Source organism: Leptidea sinapis, chromosome 47, assembly GCF_905404315.1.
Source record: "Leptidea sinapis chromosome 47, ilLepSina1.1, whole genome shotgun sequence".
Classification (NCBI taxonomy): domain Eukaryota; kingdom Metazoa; phylum Arthropoda; class Insecta; order Lepidoptera; family Pieridae; genus Leptidea; species Leptidea sinapis.
Genome location: NC_066311.1, coordinates 3,587,592 through 3,605,705, shown reverse-complemented (window position 1 = coordinate 3,605,705; position 18,114 = coordinate 3,587,592). Strand labels below are relative to the sequence as shown.

Genomic DNA, 18,114 nt, shown 5'->3' with positions numbered 1-18,114 from the left:
AAGAGACCAGATATAGGCCGTAATCCTACTCTTCTGGAAGACTTGTTATAAATATGTTTTGTATTTAGTTTGTAATTAATAAACTGAAAAACTACTTGGCTGTGAAACGTCGATCGGTCTATTTGATCTTCAAAAATTTATAGTTTATATCTTTAGGTAAGACTTCAAATTCTAGATTGTCTTGTCGAGGCCTCTTTTTAATATATTGCCGACATAATAGAAGAATGTAGTATACCTAGAGGTCGACCTTTTCCAATACTTAATTCACATTAGTGTAGTCAAATCGACGTTCATTCTTTAACATTTAATAAGAGTATTGGCATTCTCAGCCTTGGCTACAGAAAACAGATACAGGATTTAGCAGAAATGTTTACAAAAGCGAAGGAAATTGCGGTAAACATAAAGCTGAACGCAAAGCCGACAATGCAATAACTGCAGCAATTTTATTTTACGTATTTCAAAACGGTAGGCGCCCGTTTATTTTTCAACGATAACTTTGTAAACGTGGTCAATCCGAGAGCTTCTAACAATCGCAGACTGGTTTGATGACGTAGAGCTCGGAACAAGTCTAAACTTGTTCGCGTCCCGTGCTCCGAACACCCGCTACAGTCCACACGTAATCTTCCGACCATATTATCATTTATATGTATGTATTAGTCAGTATAACCTTTAGATAAGGCTAGATGTTTGAAAACCTTTATGCATTTAAATAATATGCCTTTTCTAGCCCTATATTGCTTACTTGACTTACCTTCTTAATTATTATTTTGTATTCGTTTATCTTTTGCTATAAATAAATTATGTCCTAAATACTTTCTAGCTTTTGTTTAGGACCTAACGTTTTAATCGGAGTTTTTAGTTTTAGAAATATTATAAATTACTTACGCAATAAAAAGTTGTGACTTTAAAAACTCTTTGCATTGCCTTTTTTATTTTTACGTTCAGTAACATTTGTCTTTTCTTTTATTCTCTTCATTTGCCTTTTCTTTTATTCTCTTAATTTGTCTTTGTAAAGCTTTGGTAGTTATTTTGTGTAATTAAACACTAATATTTTCAACTCCGAGTTAGGTAGGTTCTTAGTAAGTTTCTGGAAGATTTAATTAGAGAGCGCATTCATTGACGTTATCAATGCCATACTGATGAAATAATTTCGGTATGCCATTGAAATTAAAGTTGGTGTATGTAATCAAGAGTTACCAAATATCTGGGTCAAGTGAAAGGCAGGGCCGGAACGGTGTGCTGTGCGAACTTAAGCGTTACGAGACACGACTGTGTCACGGAGGCTTTTGAATCCGTTCACGTTTACGATTTTTGTTATTTTTCTATCATATAGCCGTCTACTAGGATAAATCCTGTTTTATCCAATCTAATGTGGGCAACTATTATCATCAGATGAATCACTGAAGCTTTGCCGTTCTTTTATGAGGTGTTTATGTCGTTTATTCTTGTCACAGTGGTCGTGATTGGGGTTTGTCATTACCGATGGCTGCTATTTTGGTTTATTTAAATGAAATTGAGATTGCTATTGCTAGAGCATAAAAGTAAAAAGAGACAATATACACTCTATCACGGATTACGAATTGTAACTTAAATTAAAGTACCAGAAGAAAATGATTCTAAGAAGATGCTGAAATAACATTGGACTTTGTTAGTGCACACGGGTACTAACATAATAAAAATTCGCCCAGATCAACCGTGTCTAACATCTCAATTAACTCTATAAATTTGAGAAGTCATTTTAATTTAATCCAAACTCTACATGACCAATTCAAAATCAACCAAACAGCGATGTTTATTGTAAAAAATGAAACGCCGTTGAAAGCAACCATGTTATCTATTCATGTTACGCATCTTATATCCTGGCAATAAAAAAAAAACAATGACACTCACGAAAATGACTTTAACATCATCTACGCAACCGCGAAGGAAGCGTGACGCTAGAAAAAAGTTAATTTGACGCTAGCAAGGATAGATGGTCCTTCGAGTTCCTCGACAATTTATCCTTTCATATGTTTTTTATCCCACCGTCATCAAGATTCTGGTCGTGTGCGTCGGATGCGTCTATCAGTCGCGTTAATGCGTGCACTGCATTTAGCTCATTTCTCAATCTTTCTGTTGCCAAGTCCTTTTGTTCGTTAAGGGCTCGTTCGTCTTGAATCAAGCCTACTACTCAAACCTATATACTAGCATATTGATACCTGATATATTTTTTATGAAAATAAGGGACGAGAGGAGCAGGAAGTTCAGCTAATAATAGTAATTGATACTCCCTACCCATTACAATGCAGTGCCGCTCAGGATTCTTGAAAAAACCAAAAACTCTGAGCGGTACTACAATAATTGTGCTCGTCACCTTGAGACATAAGATATTAAGTCTCATTTTCCCAGTATTTTACTAGATACGGCGCCCTTCAGACCGAAACACAGTAATGTTTACACATTACTGCTTCACGGCAGAAATAGGCGCCTTTGGGGTACCCATAATCTAACCGGCTTCCTGTGCAGGCTGTGTGCTTTGATTTGTCAGCTTGTTTGTGCGTTAGCTAAGTTAGTTTAATATTCAAAATATTAGTACTAATGCCAAGTGTGGCTCACTATTTACGACTTCTCAATCATAATGGGTTACGGTCACAATAGATTCGGCTTACCTTTCATCTTGCTGTATCTCCGGTTCTTCCCTCTTGCATGATTTGTTCGTCTATACTCTATGGCATAGTTTCTCAACCTTATTTTGCTCACCGCCCACTTTGAGACTATGTTTTTTTCTAGAGTATTTTCGTGTATTTTTTTGCCTTTTTAGACTATATTTTTTTTATCTACCCACGCCCCATCTGCGCCATCTCAATGCCCCCTTATTTTCTCTGGGTCTTCTACTGCCCCCCCGATAGTCTCAAACGCCCACAAGGGGGCGTTATCGCCCACGTTGAGAACCTATGCTCTATGCGCTAATATATTTTAAGTATGGTTTAAACCTACTGATTCTGACTCTGACGTCGATAAGAAGTTGACCAATTTGACGTACACGTTACAAGTTGCCCAATTCAAATAGTCACATATGCGCAGCTATATATAAAATTCTCCTCCATGCTCCCCAATAAATAGTTATTATTCCACGCCACAAGTTAGGATATCATCCCCACCATCTGGATGTGTAGCGGTCCTCCACAGTGCAGTTTTCAAGGAGCTTTCTTCCTCGTACTACAAAGCTATAGAATGAGCTTCCTTGTGCGGTGTTTCCGGGATGATACGACATGGGTACCTTCAAAAAACACAGCGCGACCTTAAAGGCCGGCAACGCTGCTGTGATTCCTCTGGATGTCCTCGGCGGTGATCACTTAACACCAGGTGACCATTACGCTCGTTTGTCCTCCTTTTCCATAAAAAAAAATATCACCATCTTATTAACTCACATTGTGATCTCGTCAATCATTTTGTTATTATAATAAAAATAATAATAAAAACCTTTATTCACTGACCATACTACATTTGAACTTATCTACTACTTATATAACAAATTTTCTTAAATCTATATTAAGTAAAATTAAATAAAAGTTATATTGATGTTCTTCAGCAACCACTTTGATGGTCAGATGGTCTTTCGACATAGGCCTCCCCTAGTTTCAGTCCACTTATCTCTATCTCGAGCTAAATCCTACATCATTTTGTTAAATTCACTAAAATATTCTTACATAAGTGTTTTCATAATACCAGTCGTAAATACATAATTATAAAATACTACCTTTTAAAACACATCTTCATATTTGAGTAACAGAACAACATAAGTAAATTGCAGTTACAATAAATGTATAAAATACTGAGGCGACGCGTGCTTTGTGCGCCTGCGCAGAAGATATTTAGGTCGCCCAAAATAACCGAAACACTCCGGTAACTCAATTCGTATCGAGTCGTGAACCCTGTTGGCATATAAATTAATTCGAAACGTGTTACTAACACATACTTATATTGTTTAATACGAAAGATACAACCAGATATACTGAATATCTTTCGCTGCTAACAGTTAAATGTAAGTACTAGGAGAGAATGAATCAGTGATGATGCATAAATCAGATTGAACTCTGTAGTGAAAAGAATAATAATAATACACGATTGCTGTGTTTGTGTGCGTGCAGTCAACTAGTCATACACGCAATTGCCAAGGTTATTTGGTTTACGCATAGCCACATGTGTACGCTAACTACTCGACTGACCGAATGTGAACTTCCTCAATATGTATCCGCGAGATAAACAGCGACTCCGCGAATTGGACGGGTTATTCTGATAAAATGGCGCGAAACGCTTCATTGAATATTTGGCGGGAAACTATTACATAACACTGGGAAAGTATTTTCTTTCTACGTTGTTGAATGCCGTAATAGTAATAATATTAGAAGCTATTTTTTAAATTAATTGGTAGTTTAGGATTTTTGTCAAGCGTTATAAATTTAAGGTTAGATTTTCTAACCTAAAATTATTTACAATACACAATATTATTGTTATCTTTGATTAATTTATAGATCTGAATTGTACTTGGCGATAAACGAGTGATATGATACTAATTAATCATTGTTTATTAATTATTATATTAACTAATTGTTATACTATTGTCTGGCATGTTTATAATTTCGATACACCAGACCGAATGTTCAACAAATTTTGTTCCACGATGGAATAAAATGAGAACCGAACGACATGAGTTAATGAATTATCTCCAGTACACTGGATGAGAAATAAATTCTATAGTCATCCAGTCCTGTGGAATCATCACATCAGAAACATTATGTTTCTGTCAGCTAGAAATACACGTGGTATTGACATAAAATTGGCGGGAAATCTATAGCTCGCGTGGTCCGCGGCCTTGAAGATGTTGTCGCGTGACGTCACTGGCATAATTCTCCGTTGCAAGACTCTCCAATTTTTTACATCCATTCTACAGGACCAGTTATATAATCGCTTTATTTGGACAATCAAGGACAGAATACGCTATCTATTATAGAAAACCAATGGCGTTTCGAATTCTAATCGCATAACCTTGTTAATATGATTACTATTATATTTTGAAACATATCTGGTAAATAAATTGTACTATACAGTACAATTTATTTACCAGATATGTTTTTTTGTCTCGTGCCAGATTTTGGCGAGACAACAAGTCCTGAGGATGCCTCGTGTAGAGGCAAAACACGTGTCGAATTGTTTTAAAGACAAATATTGGCGGAATTAACACTAAAGAAGACTTAAATCATTTGTGTAATTATATGTGTGTCTCAATCATTACAACTGACATGTGGCAAATCGTATTCTCTATTGATATAGGGAGTTTCAAGCAATGACGTTATATGGAACATTCCACAAATTACACCATAGTAACCTTCGATTGCTGTATCTACACATTGCTGCATTTACTCGAGTTGATTAAAATGTTATTGTTCAATAAGCAGCAATGTAAAAATACTCATTCAGTTGAACGCATGTTGAATTTAGAACACGATTCGGACATTGACAGTTGACGCTTCTACCTAGGACAAAAGTGTGCTTACATTGTCTTTAAGCACACTTTTGCCTTAATATGCGTCATTGGTTTCAAAATTTAAAAAATATTTTCAAATAATAAAACTATGACTGAAAAGTAAGATATTTATATAATTTGAATGATATTTTTATCTCCCGTCTTGCGAAACTAGTTTCCCAATGATTTGGCGACACCGACCTTGATAGCAGAGCGTTGCTAAGCTCTAAAAATCTAGTATATCTAACTATATCGCGACACGGTCTTTGGCCTTTCAGGTGACCTAACCAGTTTAAAGTATGATAGTTGATTAAAAACTTGGTGCTCAGCCAGTTTTAAATGCAACAAAATCTGTTATAAACACCTACCTGTGTATATAGGTAGGAGGTACCTACCCACAGTACCTACATTGCCCAGGGGGACAAAAGTTACGAAGGCACATCATTGTATATTTTTGTAAAAAAAATTAACAACCTTCGATCATTTTTTTATACTGTGACAGCTGTGAAAAGGTCGAATTCCTCTATTTTTAGCAATGCGTGCACAAAATGACATAAATAGCGAGTGTTAGACGAAACCCGTAACGCACGCTAAAGTAATAAACCTGGCCTGTTTTCTAGCAGCAAAAGAGGCTTTATCTAGGTATACATTAGGTATTAATAATCCGCTGACAGACCTTCGACAGCGAGTTTTAATAAATGGGTTCCCGTTCATCCGGCCTTTAGGTAAAGAACCCTAAAATAGTTCAGCAATGTTCCCAACCATAACATTCAGAAGAACATAATTAATTTGATACATATGGAAATAAAAATAATCTTTAAATTATTCGTGCATTACCAGACGACTTAACGCATCAAGTTTTCTAAAACAGATTTAACAGTAGTAAAAATGTCGTAAAACTTTTATAGTCCATTTTCAAATTTCTAACTGAAGGACGATTTTTTCTAAATGACTTTTGTGCATTGAGCGCGGGGACTGTTTTTAGTGTCTCATTTGTATCGCTCGTAAAGATGTCAACTAAACTTAGGGTTGGCACTTTCTGTCTGTTCATAACAGTGCGCGTTTATATCTTACTTCCATCGGTACTAGAACTCCAGTCTTTTGGTGGCCTTTAAGATGTCATCTTCCCAAGTCTCCCCCGTCTTCTACTTCTATCTTTTAAACGCAGCTTAGATCTTCGTGGAAGATAGTTAATAGAAAATGAGAATGCTTTGACAGGTCGGAGTTCATTCATTTGTTCCAGATGTTCCGCCCAATACATTATTTTTAATAGCACGATTTTTACGTATCACACATCTGATAATATTGTATTGTTGAAATATAACAGTATTTTTTAAAATAAAACGGTCATAATTAACTTTCAAAGTCGGAAATTTCATTGTTATAAAACCTAAGCCAAATTTTTAGTTTTACTTTTTTACTTTTAATATAACATTTAATTAACTGTGTGCACAAAATATATAACACGAATTCGTAAATATATTAATATCTTAAATTATGTCATGTTCACATTACATGAAAGAGGCAACCCTAATTATGCACAGTATGGAGGCGGTGTCTAGTTTTCGGGTCGTAAAATCTGTGAGTGTTCTAAAGTCACCCAGAACTCCGCCTTACAATATTTTATGATCCTATTCGTCTTAACCCTTTCTCTATAAGTTAAGTTCTCTTTCTGTCTCGTTTCCGTTACCTAAGTAGTTTTAACTTGACATCTTTGGTCGACCAAGAAGCAAACTCCACACTCCTCGGAAATTCTTAAACAATTGCGACTGTAATAACAAATACTTAAAACGTGCGCGTCTCGGGACGCCTGACAGAAGTGATAACTTAACTAATCTAAGTTTAACTTGAGAACGGCTTAGGTTTTTACTCAAGCTTAACTTAGGAAAGATTATTATTTATTTTAAAATCTTTTATTGATTATATATTTTATTCATGAATTTAACATTAGAATTCTGTGTATATACAACATTAGTATCATTATTTTATCTTGTAAAAGTTACAATTGTGCTTATAGAGAGGAGGTGCCTGCCTACCCCTACCATATGCGTGAGAGAAAGGGAAGCCAGACAGACTGACGCCGTAACGCGTTACGTTACGAAGCTAATGCTTCGAAGCTACGGGAATTATTGCCACGCAAATAAAAAAATGATTTAATAATTACTTTTAGGCCTACCAGGTACAAATGTGTCGGATTTGACTAGATAATCATACTGCTTGTAGTATCAAGTAAAAATTATTTACGATCTACCTACCTAGTACCTAGTACTGTGTATTAGAATGAAAATAAGGTTAAGGTTTTAATGAAACGGTTGCTGTGGGTGTATTTAACCTTCGCTTAGTAATGTAATATTAAGTCAACTACACACGTAATATTTTTGTATTGTGCCACTTAAATACAGTATCAATGTTGATTAAAATATGATTTTTCGAACATCTAAAAATTGTGTTTGTTTGTTTAAAATATGATTTACAATTTATATTTAGTTGGGGATTTTTGGCATTGATTGCTTTTGCATTACGTTTATATTTATAACTATTATTACTACGTAAATAATAGAAGTTACACAAATCTATATAATACCTAAAGTACTTACATACCCATTTTAAGAAATTCTTTCTTTCTTTCCAGACTTCCTGAAGCCGCGGAAAAGACTACCGAGCAACGGCAAGAAGTCCCCCGCTCACAAACACAAGCAAGAACTCCACGGGGTCCACCTTCGTCCCCCGAAGGTCGCCAGACTATCGCAGCCCCTCAAGCGAGCGAGCTAGACCATCTCCGCGGGATGACCACGGCACCGCCATGTTCGGCAGCTGAACGTCTCCAGAACTTGCAGATTTATGAGCCAATAAAGCCAGTCTTCGATTGCAGGAACATTGTACTCTGGTCACCTAACATTAATTGATGCTTATTTGATGTTAATTGACATGTCATAATTTTAATAATTTTCTTGCGTTAGTTGCATCATATTGTAAGCTCGAGATCTATAGAATATCCTCAGACTTTGCTCAAATTTTACTCACGTAAAACTCAGCTGAGTGTGAGCTTAGCAAAATCTTTGATTTCGTTTTTAACGTCATTTGACAGCTGAAATTATACTGCACTTAACCTAAGACAGCCTAAGGCAAAAGTCAAGTTCGCGTTTTATCACACTCAGCTAAGTTTACGTAAGTAAAATCTGAGCAAAGTCTTAGTACGCTCTATGGATCTTAAGGTTCCCTTTGTTAAAGCTGGGCTACCATCAGGTTGGCTTATACAATCGTAAGCCTTTAAATTATCAAAGTTTGTCAATAAATGACTTTTAAATTTTAAGCAATTATTTCCAAAAATGTTGCTGCAACGAATCCGGCAATTTGTAAGTTCTAAATAGCGGAGTATCCAAATAATTGGTTTTGTCTCAACTAATCCAAGTTTTTGGTAGAAGGTCTGAACGAAATGTTATGCCAAAGTGAACCGAGCTGGTTCATCGTTTCATTTGTGGTAAAATCTCGCCGTTTGACAGAGTTATTGTGCAAATTAATTATATTTAATTTATTTTCTTTTTCAATGTACGATAGTGGAGAACAATTATGTAATGTTAAGTAATTATAAGTTGGTTTAGTTTGTAGAGAGCTAGCTTTATGGCTTTACTTGGCCATCAAATTCATTCACAGGCTGTCAGTTTTATGCGTTTTGAAGAAGCTATACACGACAACATAAAAGATGTACAATGACGGTAGTTGAAAAAAAGGAAACTGTCAATGTCACCCATTTTGGATCATTAGTTGAATGCTGTCAAAAAGTAAGTTTTCTATGGCTTGAGTTGTCAAAAACAATGAGAATAAATTAAGTTAAATTAGGAATGGGGGGGACGTCGGTATTAATCCGCCTGTAGTAATTCACGGAGTTTTTTTTTTCGAACTTTACGAGTTTGTTGGCATGTGCCAGTTAGCGTTTGAACCTACATCCTTTCACTAGCAACATCACAAAACAATATCTAGCTCAAGCTAACGCGAGATACTTCTCGACATGGAGCAATTTATTTATAAAGCGACAATTAGCTATAAGTTTATTATGATCTCTTTCAAATTAATTTAACTTAGTACTGTAGTTGTAAGTTCGGTTTAAGACATGACTAAAATTATGCGAGGTACGTTCTATATATAAGTTACAATGGAGCTGTCTCGGGGTATTTTCTACGTTCACGTGAAAATTAAATTTTAACGTCGCGTGGAATTTGTTCTGACGCATCTTTGGAATTACCTGCCATTATTGCTGATATTTCCCTTTAATGTTATAATTCTTAAACCAAAACACAATAAAACTCACTTTAAAAATCAAGTGTTTCGTATTTGATCGTTTTTTGTATGTTTTAAACAAAGCGTTGTTAGTTACGTCAGCAAACTGTATAATATTACATAGATTTATCTGAATGCTGATATACTGTTTGAAATTTCTGATATTAATTAGCGTACGTTTTAAACTCAGTTTTTGTCAGCTGTAGTTTTACTCAATTTTTACACAAACTGACACACAGGTCCGACAGTGTAAAGGTCGCTTAATTATAATGTGCAATTTCAGTAATTTTAGTAATTAAATAGTCACTATTTCAAACTATTTTTTTTTTGGTTATTTTTTTATGACATTTGGAATTTCCAGCAATAATTGTTGACAAAATTCCCGTTTTTGTGTATATTTCGATTATAACCAAGACTAATTCAAACAGGCGCTTCAAATTCATACTTGGGTCCAACACAAACTGAGTCACTGTTTGTAATGCCCAAAATGTTTGTGAAGATTGCCGTGGTTATATTTCTGAGATATATTTTTCTAGAATTTTCTACGATTTTTGTCGATGGAATTCTCATATGAGTCGCATACGCGGGAAAATACATCTACTCAAATAATATCTTGGAGTCGTGTGTTGACATTTGAAAAGGAAATTGAGTATTTGTGTTTCATGCGAATAGATTTGTTTGTTTTGTTGTTATGATATAATGTTTTATTTTCATGATTGTTTTTTGATATTTTCTAAATGTTTTTTGAATGTTTTGATGTGCCTTTTTAAGTGTTGTCTTGAACGCTAACTACAAACACTGGCAGGGCCGACGTTGTTTATTCTTTTTTGGCTTTTTACATAATGATATCTTTTTATATATAATAAAATCTTTAAACATAAATTAATTCATTCATTCGTGGCGCTACAGTGACGACATTAAATATGCATTTGGGTAGAACTCAACCGTATTCATAAAAAAATATTCAAAAATAAAATACATATTTCACTTAAATATTTTTTTTTCAAAATATCATTTCGTAACATCCTGTAAGAAATCTAGTAGCCGCGCGCTAACGTAAGCTAAATGTAAGGGTGATTAAAAATTTGCTTTCGAAATATATAATTTGTTTACAAAATTTCAATAATTTGCTTAAAATTTTAGAATATTTTTTTTATGATTACAGTTACATAGCTCTACTGTGTGTTCATTTAATGTTGCCATTATAACGCATCGCTCAATATCTAAGAATTTTCTACAGATTTACATACTAATATTTTTCACAAATTTCCACTACGGTTTACTATAGCAAGGTAAATGTAAAATATTAATTGATTTTTAGGTAAGACAGTGTCGGCCGTGTCGGTGTTCAATCGTAAACAGCGCCCTCTATCAAAGTACAAATTATTTCATTTTCGTTTAGGCTTGAGGGCGTTGACGTAAAAGACACTCATTAACATGATTCATTTGACATTATATAATTATCATTAATTTAATTTAATAAATATGTAAACTTGGTGTTTTGTAATTTGCGGAAATAATGAAACAGTAGGATTATTTAATTGCAATATAAAATTTCATTTATTATAAATTTAGTTAATTCATAATAAATATATTATAATTTATCCGAATACTTAATAAATTGGAGCAAAGTTTTATTTTTTATAAAGATTTTTTTTTTTCGTATTAATAGAATATCTTATCCTGAACAATAACGGTGTTATAACAAAAAAGTTAAACAGGTGTTGGACACTTGTTTTAAAAAAGTTCTATTACAATTCCGTGCTTTTCTGTTATTAGCGTCAATTTAGACGTCGCTAAATAGTTAGACACTGTTTAACAAAACACGTGTCTAAGCAATGTTTAAATTATTTTTATACACCGTTAGTGTCCGAATACCTACTGTTTCCACATAGGCGCCGTTGAGTTTTGTAAAGTGAGTTGACAAATACTTATTATAATGAAATGTGAACACTTGACTAAATAACTTTACGAGCTGTTGGGAGCTTTATATATATATTTATAAACTAGCCGTGTTTGTTTAATGACTTGATTAATAATTTATGAATTGTGTTAAATTGTACTCTCCGAAATGAACTCCCTCCTCCAGAATTCTTGGAGAATTTGTTTGTTTCGGCGATTACATATATAATTAATTAAGTTTACGTGTTACGTTGTGCCAAACATAAGGCCCGCTGCACACGAGAGATTCTATAGTTTGTGCGATCGCATTTTAATTTAATTTAACACCTGTGATGTATTAAATATGATCTCAGAACATAATTATTCAAATATCATATATATTTTTGTTGTAGTTTTTAACTGGGAAGTGTTGAGCCCGTATCCCTTGGTATGAGAAATAATTTAATACATCAATATGTTTTGGATATGTTGTGACTGGAAATATCACTGTAAATTATGGCACTTGTGTATTTATTGAAATATTGTTCAGTCACTGAGGTGGGATACAGTAGGTACCGCTCGCTCGATAGCGGAGAGACGCAATACGTGCGACTAAGTTCGCGTGCACGAAGTGTAAATAATGGGCAATTTTTAATTAAAGTTTATTGTGTATCGTGTTCCATATTATATATCATGTAGTGTATAAAACTTTAATTTAGATTTTTAAAAAGCTTATTTCATATGGTATTTGTTGTTTTCTTTATCTACCCTCACCTTAGATCCGTAAGTGATTTAATTTATGTGAAGTAGAAAGATTTACGCCACTGAATTCCTTTTACAATATTGGTGTTATAATATCTACTTAATTTTCACGTTGATGCTAAATTGCATAAAACTAGATTTTAAATTTTCTTAATGTGAAAGGAATATCAAAGAAAGATCTTCAAACTGCACATTGGTTAGTTCCTTCCATAATGATGTGGCCAGCGGGCAGAAATAGCTTTATTTATTACACAATATATGCGAAAAGGTAATATGAAAATCCACCTGCTTCTGTCGAGATCTTCATTAATTTGTTTAACTCTCCTCGAATATAGCACTGTATCAATCACTCTGGGATGTAGTATCAAGTGTGATTCGGATGTATTGAGGCCCTTGACTTAATGAACAACTTAGTTTCAACTATGCTAGTATTACCTTCTTCTTATAATATAGATAATACAGAAAATCTAAATCTTCAATGGTTTCCTTTGTGTCTCTTGAATACAAGTACCTACATCATATTTCCTTCGATTAAAGCGAACAGCACATTAAAAATATTTTTAAAGATTTAAAATGCGTGTAGTTGTTAATGAACATTCTTCATCATGTACATTTATTGTACTATACTAAGCTAAAGACACAAAGAATAAGTTTTTTTGCCATGTAACAATAGCTTTTCAACAAAATTATTAAGTTTGCAGCACATCATACTAGATGGCGCTATTTGGTAAATTTTTTGAAAGGGTGATAATATTAGAACTAAAGACCTGTGATCAAGTGGACGCTTTGGACTTGGACATATCTTCCATCTAGACTTCATCTTGGACGTAATATGACATTTCAGTTATTACAGCAGCGCGTTTTATTCGCTCCTGGAACCCACATGTAGGTAACTACAATTTGGTAACTTTACCTATATATAATACAATTAATGAATCATCTAGTTTAGTAAATAAAACAATGTGATGGATGCTCGTATGAAAATTTTATTGATATCACAATCAAATCTACAACTACCCGATCACTCATCTCGCTCGATACAGATGATAATAATATTACAGACAAATAGACATTCTAACACCGACACGCCCTCTACGGAACATACAAAACTATAGACAAATCTACTATAAAAAATTAAACATTTAAACTATCAATTGCAACAGCGGCGTGCCAAAAATAATATAATATTCTATTTGGTGATATTAGTTAACTATGTGCTTACTGTGGAGGTATAAAAAGATCTAATCCGTTAGAAAAACCTCTATCGTCTAATCAGTACCGTACTATTTAATAAGTGAATAATTTAATTAGAATATAGTAGAATCGACGAGGGTGCAGTATCACTCAGATACGAAGCAAATTTATTGCAAAAACAAGGCTTTTCCTCGTCCGCCAAGCTGATGTCTGCGACACGGATATTCAGGAAATTATCTCTTGTCTTGAAACCTAAATACCTAATGTCTTCATCGTCTGTCATAGTTGGTGTGGATACCTACGTCCTTATTTTATTGGTGTCTTATTTTACTTGAAATTCATAATAAGAGCATGTAAAATTGAATTTTAGTTTAGTATGAAACGTCAGTGATTTGACGTAAGTTTGAAATAGTAGTACCTAATTACAATATGGCGATTGGCGACGAAGTATAATCCGGCTAAGTTTGATAGCGAACAGTAGCTTAAAACGTATTGGATGTCGATTATCTCCACTTTTTACAAGATTATAGCCGTCACCTGTCAATCTATCAATAACTGCACGTTTCATACAATCAGGTGAGATATATTCGCGGGAAAATCTGAAGTCCGTGACGCGAACGGCAACTTGACAGAAACGCTTATTGTCACAAAATACCATTCGGATGCCATAGGCGTTACAAAACCCAACCAACACTAAATAATATATACGAATAATATTAATTATAACTATTTACATTAGAACATTACACTTAGGCACATCGATTTAAAAATTCGAAAGTGTTTCTCACTTCAGTGTAGGTACACATCTAAGGAACCAACTAAGTACCTACATTCATCGAGAACGTGATTTTGTAAAATTCAAGACCGTGTATCTAACACGGTCTTGAATTTGAATTAAACTTCACGACATCTAAACATTTACGTTAAATATAAAATGATTAATGAATTTTCTAAGACAACATTTAATAATTTTAGAAATGTTTTACGAAACAACTTGATTACAACTTTATATATTCTAAGTACATAAGGGCTTAAAGCGTCGGAGACTTAGGGGGCGTATTTAATAATTTTGTACTATAAAAGTCCCCTCTTGTTTGTGATTTTAAATTGCGTTTATTATTAATATTTATATTTCGATATAACGCTGTATTGGTCGTAAACCTACGCATAGAGACTCTAGCCTAGCACATTAAACTAATTAATAGTGTTGTGCGCAAACTGCGACACAATATTAGACACTCATGTACCTCTACAATAGCTGGACTTATAAAAAACAAGATCTACGGACACATTGAAGAAAATAATAAATGGAACTTCGTAGAATCACGATGTATGAGTCTACGCGATACTATTTCCGTTTCGATGCAGGAGATTGCATAACGACGAGAATAAAAATTAAACAAGATACGAGTGTTAGGAAATAGGAACGAAAATAAATTGAAGGATTGACACGTTTGCAACCCAGTAAGAGTTATTCTTATCTCTTCCTGAATTAGTGTTTTCTATTGTAAAATTTGTTCTCCAAATAGCTTCACTATAGCCCTAAACGACCTATAAGCTCTATATAAATATAATAATCTTATATATCTAGGGTTATATTTAGACATCAGATTCGAATGAAAACACTATACGCAGTAAATGTGCAGTCCAGGAGAATTTATTGTAAGAAACGGTAGGTACTTGTATTGGACGGCAAATTAGATGGGTAGTACCCAGATATTATAGATGCCACGCGAAAAGGCGGGAACTAAGAATGCATTCGGCAAAAAGGCATATAACGGGGGAGCGGTATTGCCGATGTTGCGCGACCGCTCGCACTCTCGTTCGAATTATAGGAGGATGTTTTGACGCACCCAATTTTTTGCAATTTAAAAACAACCCCTATTAGTAGTAATACCACATGATGTAGGTATTTATTATGTATTATTAAAGCAGCAACGATAAAACAGTTTCGTTTAAGTTGAAAATTATAATAGCTGAATAAAGTGTACGTTTTTGAAAATTTTGAGTTAAATAATATATCTTACATTCATAACAAAAATTTTACCAATTCGTAAGAAGTAAACTTTCAATTATTCCCGCTAGAATACGTAGGCACCAATATCCTTCAATTGTATCGAAAATAATGATAAAACCAATAACGTCATTGTACCGACTTGTTCAATTAACTGTGTTCGTACAGCTAATACAATAATATAATAAAAAAACACCTTAAACTCTGGACTGCGATTATTAATCTAGAAAATTCTGTAAAATCCATTGAGTAGGTACAGATTACATTAAAAGACAGTGTAAAAATAATATTCATAAATAGAACTATATGATTAAGAATTCATTGTACTTTTAACTAGTTGAAAGCTTATAATATTATCACACATAATATATCCTAATAATATTGAATAAGTAAAGGACAATTAATAAGATATTCACTTCATATACAGCAGACTAAAGCCCTTTTTACACTGTAGACTTATATATAAGTTCAAATTTTTTATTATATATTCTAAAATCAGTTCACCAGGCCTTACAATTGTGATGAATAAGGCGGTTATTCTTACTAGTAGTAAATATAGTAATATGTTGCCAGTAATATTCAGCTTTAAGTATAAAATACACGATCACTATTTAACAAACTACGTAAAGACATCAGACTTGTAATAACTTCGAACTGTGAAATTGCGAAATATTTTCTACAGGCGTTAAAATTTACTTATAATATTGCCGATACACGATTCTGGACAAATGTTTATTATAGGTAAAATTGTTAATTTCGAATATATTTATTATAATAAAGATTTTTACGTGCAATACATCTATAACACCGAGATAATATTCACTATTCACTACGACGCGATGGTGTATTTAACTGTTAATATTAACGATAATAGATATTATATGTTATAAAATATAAAATCTACCACATTGTAAATTATGTCGTTAACGCGACGATTTTATTTCCTAGGTCTCATGTTTGAGTATATAGTTTACTAGGATGTCACATTGACGTTGATAGTATTCAGTAGAGGACAATTTAATAGCTGATTTTCTATATGGTAGATACCTACTATAAGAAAGTCTTACGGTTTATTAGTATTTTTTATTATTAAATTTCAGAATCGAACCAACATACCAGATATAGTTGGATCATATTTCCGGGTTACCCACCACTTAACACCAAATTTAGCTGATGCGTGGTTTTCATGCACCATGCCTCAACATAAAACCAAAAACGATATTTGTTAAATTACTGTTACCTACTACAAGAATTCTAGAGGTCTACGACACTACATATAAGAAAGGGCGAACGGAAATCTACTTTATTTCAAATGAAATAAGAATGATTATTGTCTGACACCGGGTTATTGTCGAGACAGCAGCTGGCCACCGCCACACTATTGACTAGAATGTCGCTGAGAGGCCATAGACAAGACGCTTATGAACAGAACTCTATCAATTAGTATTATTTTTGCTAAATACTGTGCAGTGCCAGAAAAGAAAAAAATTGGCTGGCAAAATAATAGTTAATTATTTTTCGTTAATTATTACGACTTACTAAATCTAATTAATAGTATTATAATTATATTTAATTAGATAATTAAGCTTTAGCATCTTGGGTAATTCAGCAAAGATTGATCGTAGTGTGTATTGGTGAGTGTGCACACTTAAGTATTAAAATTGTGTCAAAATTAAAAGATAAGCATGAAAGGAAAATAAAAAATATTTCACTGATAGAGTACATAGGTAATAATTAGATAAATAAATTAAGTCTAAAACATTAACACTTCGGAAAAAACGTATTAATCCGAATCCACTTTCCCCGTACTAAGTGTGTGCACTCGTGGGGGGTAAATTTGTGCAACTAAGGGAACTAAGTGGATTTTTAATGCCCTTAGCAGTCTGATTTTAATAATAGTAATATAACTTTATTGATACATAACATAACTTCGAATGTTATGCTAAATAAAAAAACCTCAGATACATTATTGACTGAAAAATATGAATTTATTTTATTTACTATCCTTAGTACAGTGCGACAATCTTAATATTTTATTTATTTCAGTAAACTAAAAATACCACTCGGGTTTTTCTTGCATGAGCTTATTTTCCAACAACAAACCTTTAATTTGCCTACACAGTCCAGGCCAATGGTCAAAGAATATTAGCCTGCCCTCAGAACGATTAAAAATTATTCCGTCAAAATAATGACTAATAACAATGAAATTTACATCAGAATGAAAAATTTTGTTTATTACTTTAGTGTGCGTGACAAGCTACGTCTTACACTCGCGATTTGTATGTCACTGTGTGTTAGTGTGCGTGCATAGCTTGCACATGCATGTGTGTCAATTTTTACGACGTTTGAAGCTGCCAGTCTATTTAGACGTATTAATCATCTGAGATTTAAACTATATTTGTTTATTAGATATGAATGATCGTCAAAATGTAATCAGGTAGTTATGATCACGTGGTATTCTGTCTAAAAGCGTCATGTA

At 33.5% G+C, this 18,114-nt stretch overlaps 1 protein-coding gene across 2 annotated transcripts in view; it reads left to right on the top strand.

Moving 5' to 3' along the window:
- Nucleotides 1-12,412, top strand: part of LOC126978198 (cyclin-dependent kinase inhibitor 1-like) — a 77,956-nt gene extending 65,544 nt beyond the window's left edge. For both annotated transcript variants that reach the window (XM_050826972.1, XM_050826973.1), the window contains one exon: nucleotides 8,139-12,412. In XM_050826972.1, the coding sequence (XP_050682929.1) occupies nucleotides 8,139-8,278 (140 nt within the window). In that variant the 3' untranslated portion in view covers nucleotides 8,279-12,412. The remainder of the gene's footprint in view (nucleotides 1-8,138) is intronic.
- Nucleotides 12,413-18,114: the final 5,702 nt, after the last annotated feature.